This window comes from Notamacropus eugenii, chromosome 7, assembly GCF_028372415.1.
Source record: "Notamacropus eugenii isolate mMacEug1 chromosome 7, mMacEug1.pri_v2, whole genome shotgun sequence".
NCBI lineage: Eukaryota > Metazoa > Chordata > Mammalia > Diprotodontia > Macropodidae > Notamacropus > Notamacropus eugenii.
In genome coordinates this window covers 151123516-151142393 of record NC_092878.1, presented here as the reverse complement: position 1 = coordinate 151142393, position 18878 = coordinate 151123516, and the positions used below count along the sequence as shown (strand labels likewise).

Genomic DNA, 18878 nt, shown 5'->3' with positions numbered 1-18878 from the left:
TAAAAAAAAAACAACAACCCACAAACCACCAATTCCTTCATGGTAAAGTTGAATAAAATATTTCTGCTTATTTCAGTTCGATGTGCTCATTCTGTCTCCATCTTTCCCTGTCTCTGTCTCTTCTTTCTGATCCTCTGTTTCTCCTTCTCCCTCCCTCCTTCCTTCTCTCTCTCACTCCTCTTTCTCCCTCTCTCTCTCTGTTTCCATTTCTCCTCTTCCTCCTCCTTCCCTCTCTGTCTCTCTCTTGCCAAACTGCCATTTTTCTTCATTTTAAAAAATCTTTGTTACAGCAAAGTAGGGGAGGGGGATTGGATAGATTCAGAAATGAAACTGATACAAAGCAAAAAATATCAATAATTTTAAAAATAAAAGCATAGTTTACATATCTATCCCTTTAAAACTTACAAAAAAGACTACATATTCTCATTCACTTCCCACAACGACCTTGCGAGAGAGGTGCTAGCCTTATTTTAAAGATGAGAAAAAAATCCAGGTCTTGCAATGTCCTAGAAGAAAGGTGTCAAACTCATCCAGCAAGCAGCCCACAGAATTCCTGAGTGCCATTGGAACCAGATGAAAATATAATTGGGAAATATTTAGCAAAATGAATAAAAACACAATACAGCACAGATAGATACACATTGCTGATCTGTGGTTTTACAAGTCAGTATGTGGCCTGCTGGGATGATTCCACTTCTGTTTGAGTTTGACAGCACTGTTCTAAAGGACCTTAGAAAAGTAGGAAGGTTTCAGTTTGAAGATCTGTAAACTTGGTGATAGTTCATGTTTGAATACATCTTAGCCTCTTGGGTGCAGGGGAATAGGGTGGGAGGGTGGGTAGCTATGATCCAGGAAGCATGGTCAAAGACCATCTCCCATACCTTCTGTATTTCAAACACCCATGATCCAGACTACTCTTTAAACTTACCGTTCTTACAGATACTGACATTCAGGACACCCGAACCCAAACAGTTTCCTGGTGGTATACAGAAGCAGCTGTTATCAGAGTTATTGGCAAATGTTTCAGGTGGTAGGGTAAACCGAAAGGAAGGAATTCCTTCAACACTTTCAACGTCACTGAATGTTAGATACACTGACCTGCAGAGAAACAAAGACAAAGTCAAGGAGACTGACCAGCGAGGGCTAGAACCACAGGCTTCAAGGCAAAGCATCCAAATTAGAACATGGCCAAACTACAGTGTTGGCATCAGAGGGCTTTCAAGGCACTCCACAGTTTCCTCTGTCCTTCATCCTAGGGGGGAGCTGCATAGAGAGGCTGATTTTACCACCTCCACCCAGGCTAGAAGTTGGACAGTCTTTGACGCAGCCTAGATATTGGGAAAGCAGATTTCAGAAGGTTCAGAAAAGACTGGCAGGAGCTCAGGGAGTAAAATGCTTCAGGAAGGATGGGAGATGCTCAAGAACGAAATTCTAAAGACATGAGGGAAAGCAATTCCAACGAGAAGGAAAAAATAGCATTTATCTGAAGAAACTACGTGGATGCACAGGGGACTAATTGACCAACTCAGATTTTAAGAAAGAAATGTTCAGAAGATTAAAACAAAGGTAGGTTCCTGAAGGTAAATATGAACAAGAAAAGCAAAGAGTGGGCTGAGGCTGTGGCTGGGGACAACCAATGCAACCTTGTAAGCTAAATGGGGAGGGAAAGCTTTTATGTGGGGTGGATGAGAGAGTAATGAAAACAGAAAGCAGAGCTGCTCAATTCAGAGTTTGCTTACATTTTCTCTGCCAGAAAGAATGCTTTACATACACACACACACACACACGCACGCACGCACACACGCATGCACACACACGCACACACATGCACACAAAGACACACACGCACATGCACAGACACACACAGACACACATACACACACACACACACGGAAAGAGAGACAGAGGGACAGAGTTGATAACCAAGATAATTAAGGAGATAGGAAGAGGGCATCTAGATAAGCTAGATGAATTCAAGCTACCTGGCCCAAATGAACTCAGTCCTTAAGACCAGAAAGAACTTAGCAGATGTGGATTGAAACCTACATTAAAAAAAAAAGAGGGGAAGAGATCAGAGATAGTAAACTGTAAGTTACTCTGATTACTGGAAAAATTCTAGAATGGATCATTAAAGAGAAGGTAGGTGAACATCTAGAAAGGAAAGCAGTGATTACAAAGAGCCAGCCTGACTTCAACAAGCACAGGTCATGCGAGGCTAACCTAGTTTCCATTTGGGATTAATGAATTAGTGAATGAGAGAAATGCTGTGAATTTAGGGGTTGGAACAGATGACTGCTGAGGTCCCTTACAACTCTCAAATTTTTGAATTTTAGAATACTTGAAGGGTTAGCAAATGACAGTTTAAAAAGACATTACTGATTCTGTGTAATTCCTAAGGGTGGAACCAGGACTGGTGAGCACAGATTGTAGTCAGAAATGGTTGTCTCCATATAAAAAATCACTTTCTAATGAAATGTGATTGAGTGCTTCATGAGGTGGTGGGTTCAAGCATGATATGGATGATCCATTGGGAGGGGTCTTGAGCTTAATGATCAACACTAAGATTCTACCTTGAGAGACTCCAAATGCCACTGATTGTAGAGGCAGTGTGATTTCAGTCAATTGGAGTGCCACATTTAGTGCCAGAAAGACAGAGGTATGAAAATTGCTGTAATGTTAATGTAAGGTTAATGCTGAGTGGGGGAGTTAAAGATCTTCTCAGCCCATTAATAGGCCTCAGACACCTTTTGGTAATTTCTAATGAAGTACTGGGTCATGAGGGTCATGCCCTCCAGCCCTGAAAAGTATATGTATATACTCTGAGGTGAAATTTCTCTTTGGGGCTTATTTTTTGGAAGAAGGTTCTTGTGCCAGATGAGACTCTGGGCAGCCCCCTGGCTTTGAAAACCCAGATGTTGGTGCTTCTCTCTCTGGTAATGACATATGTATTGTCTATGGTCAGATAGTTGGAAGCCCTGTCTCTTGGTCTTTTTTTCTTATAATTTCTGTTTATATTTTCTCTGAAGTTCAGCATACTGACATTTCCCCCCGAACTAAATGAATGTTATATGTGCTTGATTAAAGTAGATTGTTCACCCCTCCAAAGCTGCTTTCCTTTTAGAAAAGCAGATGTAAGAACCTGTACAGCAGGCGTTCCTGTGTATGCTAGGGTGTTTGCTGTTACACTTGCCTTAGACAGGTACTGGCTGTATCACCCTGGGCAAGTCACTTAACCTCTATTTGCCTCGGTTTCCTAAACTGTAAACTGAGATGGTTAGTCAGAGTAACCTCTCTTCCAACTCTAAATGAACAAATGCATAAAGCATTTATTAAGCACTTAATGTATGCTAAGTGGCACGTAGGTAGCACAGTGGATACAGGGCTGAATCTGATGTCAGGAAGATGAATCTTCCTGAATTCAAATCCAGCCTTAGACACTAGCTGTGTGACCCTGGGCAAGTCACTTAACCCTGTTTCCCTCAGTTTCCTCATCTGTAAAATGAGTTGAAGAAGGAAATGGCAAATCCCTCCAGTATCTCGGCCAAGAAGACGCCAAATGGGATCACAAAGAGTCTGGCACAACTGAAAAAGACTCAGCAACAACAACCCACACTAAGTGCTGGTGTTCCAGATAGAAAAGTCAGGAGCTCACATTCTAATCTATGATCCTCCTGATGTGATCTTGTGTTCATCTCAGTTTGCAGAGGAAAATGGAGGAAGCCCACAGAGAAGTGTCTTGCCCAAGGTCACACCAGTAACAACAGAGCTGGTATTTAACCTCAGGGCCTCTGAGCCCGAGTCCAGCACCCTTGCCCTACAACACGCTGGTTTTGTCTCATCTCATTGGCAGGAAATGTCAGATGGACTGAATTGTCTCCCTCAGAGTGTACACTGTAAGTGCAGCCCGATACACTAGGTTGTTCCACTCCACTCTCAGGTCCCATCATGTCTTACATTTTATCTTCTTTGTCCTTCAAGGACACATCACTCTGCCAGCACCAAGATTTTCCTCCTCCACATACTCTCTACTTCCCTACTAATTATTTTTTCTTTTCTATTTAAAGGGGCCATCCCCTGACTACTTTTTAAAGAGGCCTATTTACTGAATGGGCTTATCTCACCCTGAGTGTGTTCCTGAATAGATCTTGACCTAGAGGGGCCAGTGTCTCCCAGTGCATCCTGAGCCATCTCCAGTCATCCTGATGAATATCTGGTCACTGGATTCAGATGGCTGTGGAGGAGAAGTGAGACTGGTGACCTGCACAGCCCTCCCTCACTCAAAACAAAGTCAAGTGCAAGTCATGTCATCATTTCTCTGATGGCATGGTCTTCTTTGAAAACAAAGGTCAAACACAACAACCCTCCTTCCACTTGCTTTAATCTCTTTTCTTTCCTTTTCATTTCCTTTCCTTAAACCAGCCTGGAGCTTTCCCTTCTCAACGTGGGGAGGTAGAGGCAGCACCCTAGAAACCACCCAGCAAAGGAGGCAGACAAATGGCTGTACCCCTTGACAATCAATCAGCTAACCAAGACACATTTATCGTGCTCCTACAGTGTATCAAGCCCTGTGCTGGGCAAAGACAAAAGACAGTCCTTGTCATCAAGGAGTTCATAATCTGATAGAGGAGACAACAGGCAAACAAATACGTACAAACAAGCTATTGTATACAGGATAAATAGGAAATAATTAATAGAAGGAAAGCACTAGAATTAAGGATTGGGAAAGGCTCCCTGTAGAAGGTGGGATTTTAGCTGGTCTTGAAGGAAGCCAGGAGGCCGAGATGAGGAGGGTGGGCACTCTGGGGATTCGACACAGCCAGAGAAAAAGCCTGGGGTGAAGACAGGAAGTATCTTGATGGGGGGACAGCCAGAAGGCCAGTGTCACTGGATGAATGGGCACATGGTAGGGAGTAAGGTGTGAAAGATGGGAAAGGCAGGGGAGGGGCCTGTGTTACGAGGGGCTTTACTTACTACCCTGTGACCCTGGGCAAGGCCCTTAACTTCCTGGACCTCAGCTTCTCCATCTGCAAATGAGGGAATTTGACAAGACGGCCTCTCAGGGCCTTTTCTGCTCTAAATTTAGGATTCTATGAATATGTCATTTAATTATTCCCCCTTTTCCCTCTATTATCTTATGCAACCAATGGGACATCAATTCCACAATCCTGGTTATTATGCCTTTTATTTATTAATTTAATTTGGAGCTATGAAGTATCTACTGTGTATAAGGAAGGTATTGGGGAGTCAGATGGAAAGAAGCAAAGAAGAAAAGACAGAATTCTTATACTCTGGGAGCATAAAAAAATCTTTCCTCAATTACACTGAACACATCTGTCACTTATTAATTAAACACATCTGTCACTTATTAATAAAGATGATTGTTTACATCTTTATATAAACTCACTTAGAACTACTGTGCAGGAATAATTCACTTGAGGTGTGATAGGATCAGGGTTTCCTGTTTTCCTCCAACAGGGATTAGTTTTCCCTAAAAGGCAAAAAAATTATCTCTGGGATCTGACTATGCCTTGCTTGATAGAGCTTGTAGTTTCATTGAAGGGCATAAAAGGACATAAAATGTCCCCTCCATGTGGAGTCTGGGCCTCTCCAGTTTAGTGGACATCTGAAGATTATTCAGAATCACCACATCCCACCCTGCTGACCAGACATGTTTCCATATTACATAGTTATCTCTTCCTCACCATGACTTTCCCCATCATGGTTTTAAATATATTATGAATTGACATAAGAAATTAAATGGGAATTTGGGGGGAGTTTTGCAGAAGCCACAGATGATACATGAAAGCCGGTAGATGATACAGAAAAGGTTTAGAAACTCAGAAATTCATGAAATATAAATATAGTATATCAATATATTTTATCTTTGAATATCATAATCACTCAGACTTCTTCTCTGTTATGAAGAGGGGGCCAAGAAATTTTACACAGATTTTCCAGATTGCAGGGGTACCCCGCCTCTAACCCTGTGACATGGAAGGGACAACTGTGTACAATAAGAGATGGCACTTCTAAAGATGCCAAGTGCCACCGTAGCCTTGCTTCATGTCTTTGCTGTGTTAGGTCAAAGTTCCCTCTTTTTGTTAATGGCTCAGTGACTTATGAGTGTCTCATTTTGTCATAAAATCAATCAGAATCAACCAGGAGCTGGCTTTACATCTGCCTCTCACATGGGGTACAGATAAAAACTAAAAAGTCCTCCTTTTCCCTATTTCTGATTGCTGCTCGACAATTTGTAGGTCAATTGTAACAGCTTCCAAGCTCTTCCTTTTCTTCAGCTAGAGGGACGTGTGTTGCATTTAGAAAGGTTTCCAGGACAAGTTCTGCATTCCAGCAAATAGTGAGTGCCTGATTCATCTGCTCCATATAATTTACCAGCATAATGGACATAGATCAAAAGCAATTTTATTACTTACATTGCATCTAACTTACTCATTTGCTTGATAATGTTCCAAAAAAAAAAAAGTCTTCTTCCAAGATTTGTGAGGCTGACCTCCAGGAATAGTTTTATCATTCTCACCTGCAAAAATCGGAGGCAAAGACATAAAGGATTTCATCTTTGGACACTAATGGATGAAAAGAATTCCCATCTGTTCCATTTATCATGTTGCATTTCCCTGATGTCCACCAGTTAAGTGAGCTGTAATTAAAATAAGAAAAGGAAAAGATGAGGGAAGGATCAAAGGATGATTAAGTCAATTAAAAGTCTTTTGTGTCCACCACAGTTTAACTGGAAGCAGGCTACTTGTAGTACCAGATTATATCTAACACGTAAAAATGGTCTTTTGTCCAGGTAACTCTGAATCTCTGACGCTCAAATCCTATGGAAAGGGTCTTGGATCTCTCAAAACAATCTGGTTATGGCAAAAATCCTTCGTAAAGACTAGATCTAGAAGACAGAAATGCAACTCTCTTTAAGGTAAAAATAAATTTAAAATCATATTCCACTGTGATATGCATTCAGTTGTTTATGACAAATATTATAACATAACTCATTAAGAACAAATATTACAAGAGCCTGCTCCCATTTCTGAGTACATTCACTATAATAGCATTTCAAACACTTTAATGTTAGCGAAGTGCTTTACAAATATTATCTCATTTGATCCTCACAACAACCTTGGGAGGTAGATGTTGTTATTATCTCAGTGTTACAGATAAGGAAACTGAGGCAAATAGAGGTTAAGTGACTTGCCCAGGATCAAACAACTAGTAAGTGTGTGAAGCCACTTTTGAACTCATGAATCTTCCTGAAATCCAGAATCCAGATCCCTCACTCTATCTACTGTACTGTACTTGCTGCAAATGATTTTCATTTCCAAAGTGATATGATATTGAAAAAATATCAACCTACTACCACCATGAAAGCAATATAAGCAAAAGCCATCTATAAACTGTAGTAGCTAGAACTCAATGAATGACCTGGTGGGAACCAAACTCTTAAAGGCTTCTTTACTCATGTCTGGTCACAATACATCTAAAAAGCTTTTTTAAAAATTCCATGCTATTTGTACACATGTGAAACACCTAGCTTCAGAACTTCATACTTTGTGGTAGCTTTTAATAAAAAGATATCCGATGCTTAACCAACCTAGTTCATATTTAAATTAATGAAAACTGGGTAATACACCAAAAGAACCATTGGCAGGACGAGTAGGTCAGCTGCTTTACCTTCTCCCATTCCACTCCAGGATCCTTGTAAAATTAAGATAATTGTCCTCTCCAGTTAGAAAAAGGTAGTCACCATCATTAGTTCCATTTTTCTAGAAATAAAAACATATAAGATCACTCAACAGTTAAGTTCTCATTATGAAAGTCTTTGCTTTTCAGGACCTAATTTTGATGCCACAGTGGGAAAGAATAAAAAGGAATTTTGAACATTAAGCAGAAAGAGGAAGAAAAGAAACATTTATGTAGCACTTAGTATGTATCAAGCGTTATATGAAGTGCCTTACAGATTTTATCTCATTTGATCCTCGTGACAAACCTGTGAATTATAATCTTCACTTTAGAGTTGAGGAAACTGAGTCAAACCGATTCAGTGACTTGCCAAGGATCACATAGTTAATAAGTGTCTGAGGCTGGATTTGAACTCGGGTCTTCCTGACTCCAGGCCCAGCGCTCTATCCACTGAGCCCCCTAGCTGCCTCTAGGAAAGGACTAAACATTGCCCCTCCCCATCAGATAGTTACGTATGAACATATGATCTTATACCATAACAGACCCTCTCCTTATGTACTGTTATCAATGCATCATCGACTAATATTTGTTTGGCTTAATTCTTTACAGGGGGTGAGACAGTATAGCTTCAAGTCAGAAATACCTGAGTGCAAGTCCTTCTTCTGACATATCCTGGCCAGAGAGACTAAATCTATGCAACTAGCAAAGGCTATAGATTCAGAGAAGATACTGACTGAAATTGGTACAGGAAGTTCACTCATTTGAAAGTCCTCTACCACAGGGACAGCCCAATCCCTTTCTTCCCAGGTATGCAGCTTAATAGACCCTTGAGATTATCGAAAGGTTTTTCTTTAAATATGCCATTAGGTTACCCATTTTGGCCTGAAAAAAACTGCACAGACCCATGTGCCCCTCTGCACTTGATTTCACAAAGTCCCACAGGCAACATGGCTTAGAGTTTGCTGGAGTTAAGTCATCAGAAGCATATATATATGGAGAGAAAGAAGGAGAGGGAGAGGGAGAGGGACAGAGAGCTGTACTATAGTCTGCCTAGGCCAAAATTCCTTTCCCTGGGCACCATTAATGGATTCCCTTTCTCTTCTTCATCTACACCAGCCTCATCCCTCCTGTATCCCTATTCCACTCTGGCCTGCTCTTACATTGTACCTTTTAGAAGTAATAAACATCATATTAGACTTGTGCCCTGACCATCTTCCAAAATTAATTTATACGTATTTCATATTTATTTTTGTACATGTGTATTGTTGCTCCCAATAGAGGTCCTTCTGAAACAGTCCAACCATTCTGGAAGCAATTATAAGAAATTACTAGGAAGTTATACCCTTTGAACCAAAGATGCTACTGCCAGGTGTATATCCCAGGGCCAATGATAAAAAGAAAAGTCTCACAGACTATAAAATATTTATAGCAACATTTTTTGTAGTAGCAATGAATTGGAAGCAAAGAAATTGTCCATTGATTAGGGAATGACTAAATGAGTTATGATGCACAAAGGTAACAATATTAGTGCACTGTAAGAAATGATGAAGAATAGGAAGATTTGTATAAACAGATGCAGAATGAAGTTAGCAGAACCAGGAGAATGATATACGCTATAACTACAATGCTGGAAATGGGAGGAACAGCAGCAGCCAAAAAAATGATCAAGACTGAATACTTTGAAATTATAATAAGTTTGGCTCCAAAAAAAGAGCCATGAGAAGGTACCTTTCTGCATTCTTTACAGAGGGGTAGGGACTGCAGATGTGGAATACTATATGAAATTGCAGAATTTTTCAATGTGTTTATTAATTTTGCTGAATATTTTTCTCCTTTTTTAATTAAAGGAAGGCTCCTTGGGAGTAAGATACAGAAAGGATAATTGGGAAGTTTTTATGAAAAAAATATTTTTAAACAAAAAAGGACCCAATAGAAAAATGTAAACTCCTTGAGAGCAGAAACTGTCTTTTTGTTTCTATTGTTGTTTGTTTCTGTATCTATAGCACCTGGAACAGTGCTTGGTACTTAGTGAGGAACTAAGAAATGTTTATTGAAGCGAAGGTGCTATCCTTGATTATTGTATTTCCTCTATCACATTGTTTAAAATAAAATTTGACTGGTGGCAACATAAACTCCCTACCAGATCTTACTGTAATAGGTAGAGTATCATTATCCCCATCCCACAAATAATGAAACTAGGACAAATGATGAGTCCAGTAGCAGATAAAAGTGGATGCAGAAAATAACTCAGTCTTTAGTCTCCTTTCTACCTTTTCCCTGCCCCTTGATTCTTACACATAAGTTAAATCTATCTGAAAGATCCTATCAACTCAAAAGTAGAGGCAGCCTCCTCCACTGACCTTCCTCTTTCATTTCTTCACAGTACTGGAGCCAGCTCAAAGGGGTTTACAAGAGCTGACTGTGAGCATTTACGTTTTAGATATCAGCAAACTCACAAATCCAGGCTTGAATTGTGGTTTTGTTGATTGCCTAGACTTAAGAGAGTGATGGGGAAAATGTTAATACTTCAGATTAAACTTAAAAGTGTGCAGTGCATACATTCCTCCTCAGAGTGTCAGACATTTACCAACACATTCCTGTATGGTCCTCTGCTACTCAATGATCAATGGAATTCTTAACTGACTATTTGAAACATTTAGAAACCCAGGTGGCTGTCCTTAAGAAGTGACCATGGCTGTAGAATAGAGAAGCCCTTTATTTATGCTAGGTTATTCTAGGACAATAAAGCCTCAGTCTGGAATAAGCCATTTGTCACTTTAACAAAGAGTCCCTTAAAAGAAAAATCTACTTACCCCATAGAATAAGCCAAAGTACGGTGGGACATCTGGTTTGAAAATACTAATGAGTGAGAAGAGCTCGTCTTTGTAGCCCCACAAAAGCTCGTGAACTGTGTGGATCACAAACAGTTTCTGCTGATACGTCTTCAGCAATCCTTCCAGGATCTCTTTCAGCAAACTGATCCTGGTCCATTCCATAGCAGCCTGACAGGCAAAAACAAATTCAGATGACAGACAACCACCAAAGCACTAACTGCATCGATGCCACCAGTGATTTATGGTGGCCTTGGTGAGACTTTCATAAAAATTTGCTACTTAGGGTATAAAGGGGCTTGGAAATCTGCTTCTTAAAACTGAGATCTTTTTTTTAAAGGCAAAGAAGGAATCATCAATAAGCTTTCACTGATGAAAGATCATGTGAGAGAACCATAGTAGACACTCAAAATCAGTCCTGTCCAGGAAGTCCCAACTGAAAAAGTCACTTGACCTTGAACTCGTAGCTTCTTGAGAACTCTCATTGCCCAGTATCAATAAGACAATGGGGGAAAGGTTCTATCAGACACACAGATCTCTATTTGGAAAGGGGGGAGATTCGGTAATGTCTTTAAGCAGTCAAATTCCAAACAAAAAAAATTTTAAGTGAATTGGGAATTCTACAGCTAGAATTTCTGATTACCCTATCAGAATCTTTTTAACAGCTTAAAACTGCACTTAAACCTTTGGGACATTTGGTTACAGGCTGATTTCTTAGCACAAGTGCTGATCCTGCCCTCCTCATAAAAGACAGCAGAACCAAAATCTCCAAGTCACATTGGAACAAGCTTTAAAGCCCATAAGAACTTCAGAAGGCAAAGTAAATTCTACATGAATGGAGATCTGTAGTTTCACATAAAATCCTCTTTTTCTGTTCTGTTTACACAGACACACACACGTTCATTCTATTTGGTATTTAAATTTTCTAAAGAAAAAAGTGAAAACTGACAATTCTAGAGATAACATTAAGACAAGTAAGAAATTGTTCTCCAAATGCAAATATTGTAATAACAGTGCATTAATATAATAGTGATTCTTATAATGGCTCTATTATACATAATTATTATACATAACTTAATTATTGTATAACACAATGGCATATAATAAATGCACATTTGCATGTATATATACATACAATAATACATTATCATAATATAACAGTACATAACTCTTTAAGGTTTATAATGTGTTATACATATATTATCTCATTTGATTCTCATAGCAACCCTGGAAAGAAGATGCTACAATCATTATTCTCATTTGACAGCAGTGATTTATGGCAGCCTCAGTGAGAATTTCATAAAAATTTACTGCTTAGGGTATAAAGGCGCCTGGAAATCTGCTTCTTAAAGCTGAGATCTTTTTTTGAATTTGAGAACGGTGAATTGTCTGGCCTAGGCTAATAATTATCTGAGGTGGGATTTGAACTCAGGTCTTCCTAACTCTCAGTCACTTATACTTACCCACTATACCACCTAACTGCCTTAGTAGCAACATCAATACTTACTACGACAGGAATATTTAAAGTCCTGATGAAGTCAACTTCAGGGTCTCCAACAGAGAGGTTCCGTTGAAAGATGTAGCTCTTCGGCTGAACTGCAGATATTTTTGTCCCATTATCCCAAAATCGAATATTCTCTCTAGGCTGGTTCTCCCTAGAGTATAGAAAAAAAATTATTTTAAGTTTTGTCTAATAATACATGCCAACTTTTACAAGCAAAAGTTTTCTTGCATTGGTATGAAAACTGATTTTCTTGACTTAATAGAAAATGTCAGGGTTGGATGTTATATGAGAGATGAAAAACTACAGATGAAAGGTAGAATGACAAAAGAAAACAAGATGGTGGTCAGCTCCACCTCCAAAGGACTACAGTTGTTATCTACCACTACTTTCTTTCCCCCATCCCACTCCCATGATACTTAGGGCATCATAGAAATGGGCAAGATCCAAAGGGACCCGGTGATCTTGTCCAACATCCTCCTTTTACACCTAAGGAAACTGAGGCTGAAAGGGGTTAAATGACCTGGCCATGGTTCTCATAGGCAATAAATATCAAAAGTAAAGATCACAGTCACTGGTCTCCTGGTGATCTGAGAGAATTTCACTTTATCATTTCTGGAAAATCTCTATCCTATTTTTGTGGTTGGATGCCACTTTTTTTTTTTTACTTAACTGACTTATACACATCTCTAGGTTGACTTTGAACATTCATTTTTTTTCATGCTTATACTTCAAGCACTTGAGTTTTAAGATTCTAAATGTAATCCCACAGGCTTCTAATCACTGTTGGTTTTCCAGGTTCTCCTACAAGTGGTTGAGAATCAATGTATTCCAAAACAGGCACTGTCAAAGTTTCACATCCCACCATCTACTTAAACCCCAGTGACAGTCAGGGTGTGTGACTGACTACCCCAAGCAACTGTCTTTGTTATGATCAAATGACCCTCAAGAGGAACAAGACATGTAGCTTGTTCCTCTAGCTGAATCATAATGAAGACCTTTGGTCTATATATAAATGTCACACAATTCTAAGGTCAGCTGGGATCCTATGATCTAGTCAACTCATTTACAGATTAGAAGACTGAGACCCAGAAAAGCAAAATGACTTAGAATCATAGGATGACAGATTTAGAGATGGAAGGGGCCTTGGAGATCATTTCTTCCAACCCTTTCATTTTACAGATAAGAAAACTGAGGCCCAGAGAGGTTAATTGACTTGCCCATGGTCACAAAGGTAGCAAACAGCAATTGGGATTTAAATATCCATGTCCTCTGATCCTGAGTTCTTCAAAGTCACATGACTCCCTGGCCCACAAATGGGTAAAAGCTTTCACAAAATGGCAACCATATCAGTTCTTTACCCATAGAATGGGAAAGTTAGAGAGAATGATTTCTAAGGTTCTTTTTGGCTCTAAAATTCAATGCTTCCCTTTTCTTCCTTTGTCCTTATCTTACATCACCCAGATGTTTTCCCTCACTACCTTATCTCCTAGAGGGTGGTTTTTCTCCTCTGTCAAAAGAAACTCCTCTACCCATCCAAGTGATGCCACTCCATCCCATCCACTCTAGCAGATTGCTCCCTCCATCTATCCCTAATCTTTCATGAATCTTCAATCTCTACCTACTATTTCCCTGATGCCTATAAACATGCTCATGTCTCCCCCTTCTTCAAAGAATACTCACTTGATCTACCCATCCCTATTAGCTCTTTTTTGTGTGTGGTTTTTTTGGGAAGCAATCAGGGTAACTTGTCCAGGGTGACACAGCTAGTAAGTGGCTGAAACCAGATTTGAACTCAGGGCATATCCACTGGGCCACCTAGCTGCCTCTCCATGTTACCTCGTTCTCTCCTTTAATGGCTGATCCCCTTGAGAGCTATCTACAAATAGTGACTGCTGCTCTCCTTCTCTCTTTTTAACTCTTTGTACTCGGGCTTCCTGCTTCATCATTCAATTGAAACAGGTTACCAATGATCTCTTAACTGCCAAATTCAATGACTTTCCTTAGTCCTCATCCTTCTTGATCCCTCAGAAGCCTTTGACACTGTTGTTCACCTTATCCACTTCTCTCTATTTTCTCTAGGTTTTCACAACACCACTTTCTTCTGATTCTCCTCATCCCTATCTGACCAGACCACTCCTTAGTCTCCTTTATTGGATCTTCATCCTGCTCATGCCTGTTGACTATGAGTGTCCCCCAAGGCTCTGTCTTGGGCTCCCTTCCCTCCTCTTCCCCCTTTAAACTATTTCATTTGGAGATATCATCAGCTTCTATGAATTCAATAACTATCTCTGTACAAATGATTCTCATATATATTGATCTACCTTAACCTCTCCTGATCTCTAGTTTCACACGCTTCTTGTACATCATGAACTAGGACATCTGAAATTCAACATGTTCAAATCAAAACTTATTCTTTCCCCCTAATCCTCTGTCTTCGTTATTTACTATTGAAGGCATCACCATGCTCTCAGTAGTGTAGCTCACAACATAGTTATATTCACTCTTCGCTCTCTCACTCCCCCATATCTAATATGTCAGCAAGTCCTATCCATTATATCTTTACAACATCTCTCATATATGGGCCCCTCTTTCCTCTGATACTGCTACCACCTCGGTGCAGGCTCTCATCTCCTCAGTCTTAGATTATTACAATATTCTGTGGTTGGTCTCTCTGTTTTGAGTCCTTCCCTACCCCTGTCCATCTCGGATTCAGCTATCAAAGTGATCTTCCTAAAGCCAACTCTGTCACTCTCCTATTCAATAAACTCCAGAGGCTCCCTATCACTTCTGGGATCAAATATAAAATCTTCTGTTTGGCCTTTAAAAACTTTCATATCCTTGCCCCTTTAGACCTTTCCAATCTTCTCACATTTTACTCTCCTCCACATGCTCTGTGACCCACTGACTTGCTATTCCTAGAACAAAACACTCAATTCCCCAACTCTGAGTGTTTTTTCTGACCATCTATCCTCCATAATTGGAACATTCATCTCTAGTCAAGATCATAGGATCCCAGCTGACCTTAGGATTGTGTGACATTTATATATAGACCGAAGGTCTTCATTTTGGTTCAGCTGGAGGAACGATGATCATCTCCACCCTCTGACTTCCTTCATTTCTCAGCTAAACTTCCACTTTCTGCAAGTGGCCTTTCTTGATCCCCCTTAATGCTAGTGCCTTCCCTCTGACATTATGTTCAATTCATTCCTCTATTTCTCTTGTATGAATATAGTTGTTTGTACGTTTCATCTCCCATTCAACTCTGAGCTCCTAGAAGACAGGAACTTTTCTTGTCTTTCTTTACATCCCCAGAACTTAGCACATTGAATCATTTCTGACTTCCTGACTCTGTAGACCATAATGTCCACAGGGTTTTCTTGGCAAAGATACTGGAGTGGTTTGATATTTCCTTCTCTGGTGGCTAATACAGTATCTGGCAAATAGGATCAGCAAATGCTTCCTGACTTTTTGATAAGTGTCAGCATAGCACTACCTCCCTGATCCCACCTCCCTCAGTTACCCTCCAGAATAAAGCTGAGGACTAGGGAGTAAGTCAAATGATAATAGTCAGCAATTATATAATGCATTAAGATTACAAAGTAGTTTATATTTCTTATTTCATTTGACCCTTAAAACAACCCTGGGGGAGGTAGGTAGGTGTTATCTTCATTTTAAAGATAAGGAAACTAAAATAGATGGAGATTAAGTAGCTTGCCCAAGGTCAAGCAAGTAGTAGTAATAGTAGTAGTAGTAGCAGCAGTAGTAGTAGCAGTAGTAGTAGTAGTAGTAGTAGTAGTAATAGTAGTAGTAGTAGCAGCAGCAGCAACAGCAGCAGCAGCAGCAGCAGCAGCAGTAGTAGTAGTAGTAGTAGCAGGTAACAGTAGTATTATTGTGATAATATTAACACTGACTATACAACAGGCACTGTGCTAAGTGCTTTACAATTATTATCTCCTTTGATCCTCATAAGAACCCTGTGAGGTAGATGCCATTATTATCCCCATTTTACACGTGAAGAAACAGATGCAAACAGGTTAACTGACTTGCCCAGAGTCATATAGCTAGTAAGTGTCTGAAGCTGGATTCAAACTCAGTTCTTACTGACTGCAATGTTCAAAGTCTAATGCTCCATCCATGACACCATGACCCCCCAAAAAGTCTCTGAGTGGGCAAAATAGATTATACCAATGTCATGAGTTTCACTCATAAAGGGATTCATCAAGTTCTAATTTTATGCTCATCTTTGAAAACCTAGAGATCCTGTTTTCCTAGGCGCAGCTAACAAGAGCTTATGGCCCTTAACACACTCAACAGAGAATTTTCTGCTAATCATGGACAAGGTGACAGCCAGGGAGGTCCTTGAGCATCTATTGAAACATTTTACTCCTACAAGAATCAAAAAAGCTATTGCCAGTCCCAGGAAAGAGCCTCTGTCTTTATATTTAACAAGCCCCAAAGTAGTCACTGTATAATGGGATGATCAGGAGCCTCCAGAAAGGTTAATTTATATTCAGGAAAACTTTTATTTAAAAGAGAAAAGAAGAGGTTGAATGGTTATTCTAAGCAACTGAGTCATTAAATGTCCTTTGGAGAAATATATCCACCCAAACGAGTTAAAAACTATCAAAGTTTTGAACTTTCAGGGTATTCAAAATTATCTAGAAAACTCATTTAAATGAAATGCCTGGAAACATGACATATTACTGTACCTTTATACAAAATGTCCATATCTATTGAGCAGTCAGTCAGTAAACATTTATTAAGGGCCGACTACATGCCAAGAACTGTACTGAGCACTGGTCAAAGGAATAAACTCATATCTCAAGGCCAAGGGGATCTCATTTAAAAGCAAACCAACCCAGACTCCCTGCCACATATGTGAGCTTCGCCTCGTAGATAAGCCATTTTACTTTTAACCTTTTTCAGAAGGAAAACTGAACTCTCAGCTACCACAGAAGTAAACACACAATGATGATCCAACAAATTCCTTAAGCTGAGTTTTGTAGTCCTGTAGAATGTATTGGCCTTTGACCCAAAACAATAACATTCAGACTGAGTTCAAACTCTACCTCAGACACATATCTGTGTGAACCTGGGCTATCACTCTACTCTGTCTGCTTCCATTTCTTCATACGTAAAATGGAAATATTAATAGGTTGTTGTGGAAATCAAATGAAATACTCTATAAGCATGCTTTGTAGACTTTAAAGTACTCTATGCCAATGCTACTTATTATTAGGGATCATTACTACTATTTAACAAATACTTATTGTTTATTGTGACGGAGGTACCATGCTAGGGTGTCTGATTGTTATATACAATTTTTGGAAAATATCATTATGAGGTTCAGGTTGATTATCAATCTACTCAGTCAAGTTTTCTCAGTGTCTCTACAATCTAGCTTGGTCTTGTTCCTGTTGGCTTTTTTTTTTTTTTTACTGACTTTCTTCCATTTATGTCCAGTGAGAGTAGCCTGAATGACTTCCTCTTTTACCCAGGGCCTCATTCTACAGTTAGTGGCATGGTTGGTGATCCCAAATTATAAACTAGGAAGAGTTTCATAGAGCCATTGGTAGTTGAGGCATTATAAACCAAAATTGTCTATTTCTTCACCAGTTCAAACGCTAAATAGCACTTTCTGTTCCTAGAGGAGGACAGCCAGAACTAATCCATGACTAAATGCAAATGTGGAAAGTCATAAGTGATTGCAACTCTCCCTAAAGACTCCCCTAGTTCTTCTGCACCACCCCCTTCCCCACCAGCTAGGCCACCATCACAGTTATCTAAACAGCTAAATACTGCTTTGAACTCCTTAGATCTTTCTTTGAAATTTACCTGTCCCTGCCCTTAAGTTTTGCTATACAGAGAAGTGCTTTCTGGATTGGTGATTGGTCACAAAACTCTCACATTCCAAATACAAACTATAAAGCCAGTTGGGCAAGTCTGGTACCAACATGGTGAGCCCCTGGGCATGTAGGGCTTCCAGAGTGCCTAAGGAGAAGCAGATTGGCCCAGATCAGAAAAACCAAACTGTTTAAAGCTTCTGTGCCATCAGTACTGGGAATGGGCCTATGAGTATCCTCTGTACTTCCAGTGTCGGTGAGACAGGGAGATCAAGTCTCAGAAAAAAAGTTTGATTTTCTATTTTTCCAAGTGAGATTGAGACAGCTACATTTTTAAACAGTGAGACTATGGCTCAGCTCCCTAAATAATCCTGTATGTTAATCCACCCAACTTGTCCAAAATGGAAACAGTTGTCTTTTCCCCAAATCTACCCATCTCTCTAACTTTCTTAGTGTTCTCAAGGATCTTGTTCTCCTTCCACTGGTGTGACCTCAGGCATGTTCTCCTCTTCCCTAATCCTCACACACCATATATAATCAGTTGCCCAGGCTTATTTATCCCAGGCTCATGACATCTCTCTTTCCCTGGCATTTACTTTCTCCCTCCATTCCCAGGGCCCTGAACAGGACCACATCACTTTTCTCTTACGGTGATTTCTCAGTCTCAAGTATTTCCTTTCTCTGGACCATCCTTTTCACAGCTACCAAAATGGTCCTCGAGCAAGGGTCTAAAAATGGCACCCCACTTCTCAAAAAGCTTCTGTGGTTCCCTGTTGCCTTTAGGATAAAATATAAACACTTCCATTTGGTAAAGAGCTCTTTACAGCCTGGCTCCAGCCTTCTTCTCCTTATAACATTCTATCCTTCCCCTTCACACACTTAGTGTTACTGTCAAACTGACCTATTTATTATTCTCTACTCATGCCATTCCATCTTTCCATCTTATCTCCTCCGAATGGCTCTGGAGGAGACAGTGAGGCAAATGACTTTGCCCAGCACTGC

The 18878-nt window shown here is 39.9% G+C and overlaps 1 protein-coding gene across 1 annotated transcript in view; it reads right to left on the bottom strand.

Moving 5' to 3' along the window:
* Positions 1 to 18878, bottom strand: part of SCARB2 (scavenger receptor class B member 2) — a 68735-nt gene that overhangs the window by 14394 nt on the left and 35463 nt on the right. Inside the window, exons 3-7 of the mRNA XM_072624099.1 lie at positions 12037 to 12184; positions 10512 to 10700; positions 7690 to 7781; positions 6539 to 6658; positions 929 to 1098 (exon numbers count right to left, since the gene is read on the bottom strand). Coding sequence (XP_072480200.1) covers positions 929 to 1098; positions 6539 to 6658; positions 7690 to 7781; positions 10512 to 10700; positions 12037 to 12184 — 719 coding nt within the window. The remainder of the gene's footprint in view (positions 1 to 928; positions 1099 to 6538; positions 6659 to 7689; positions 7782 to 10511; positions 10701 to 12036; positions 12185 to 18878) is intronic.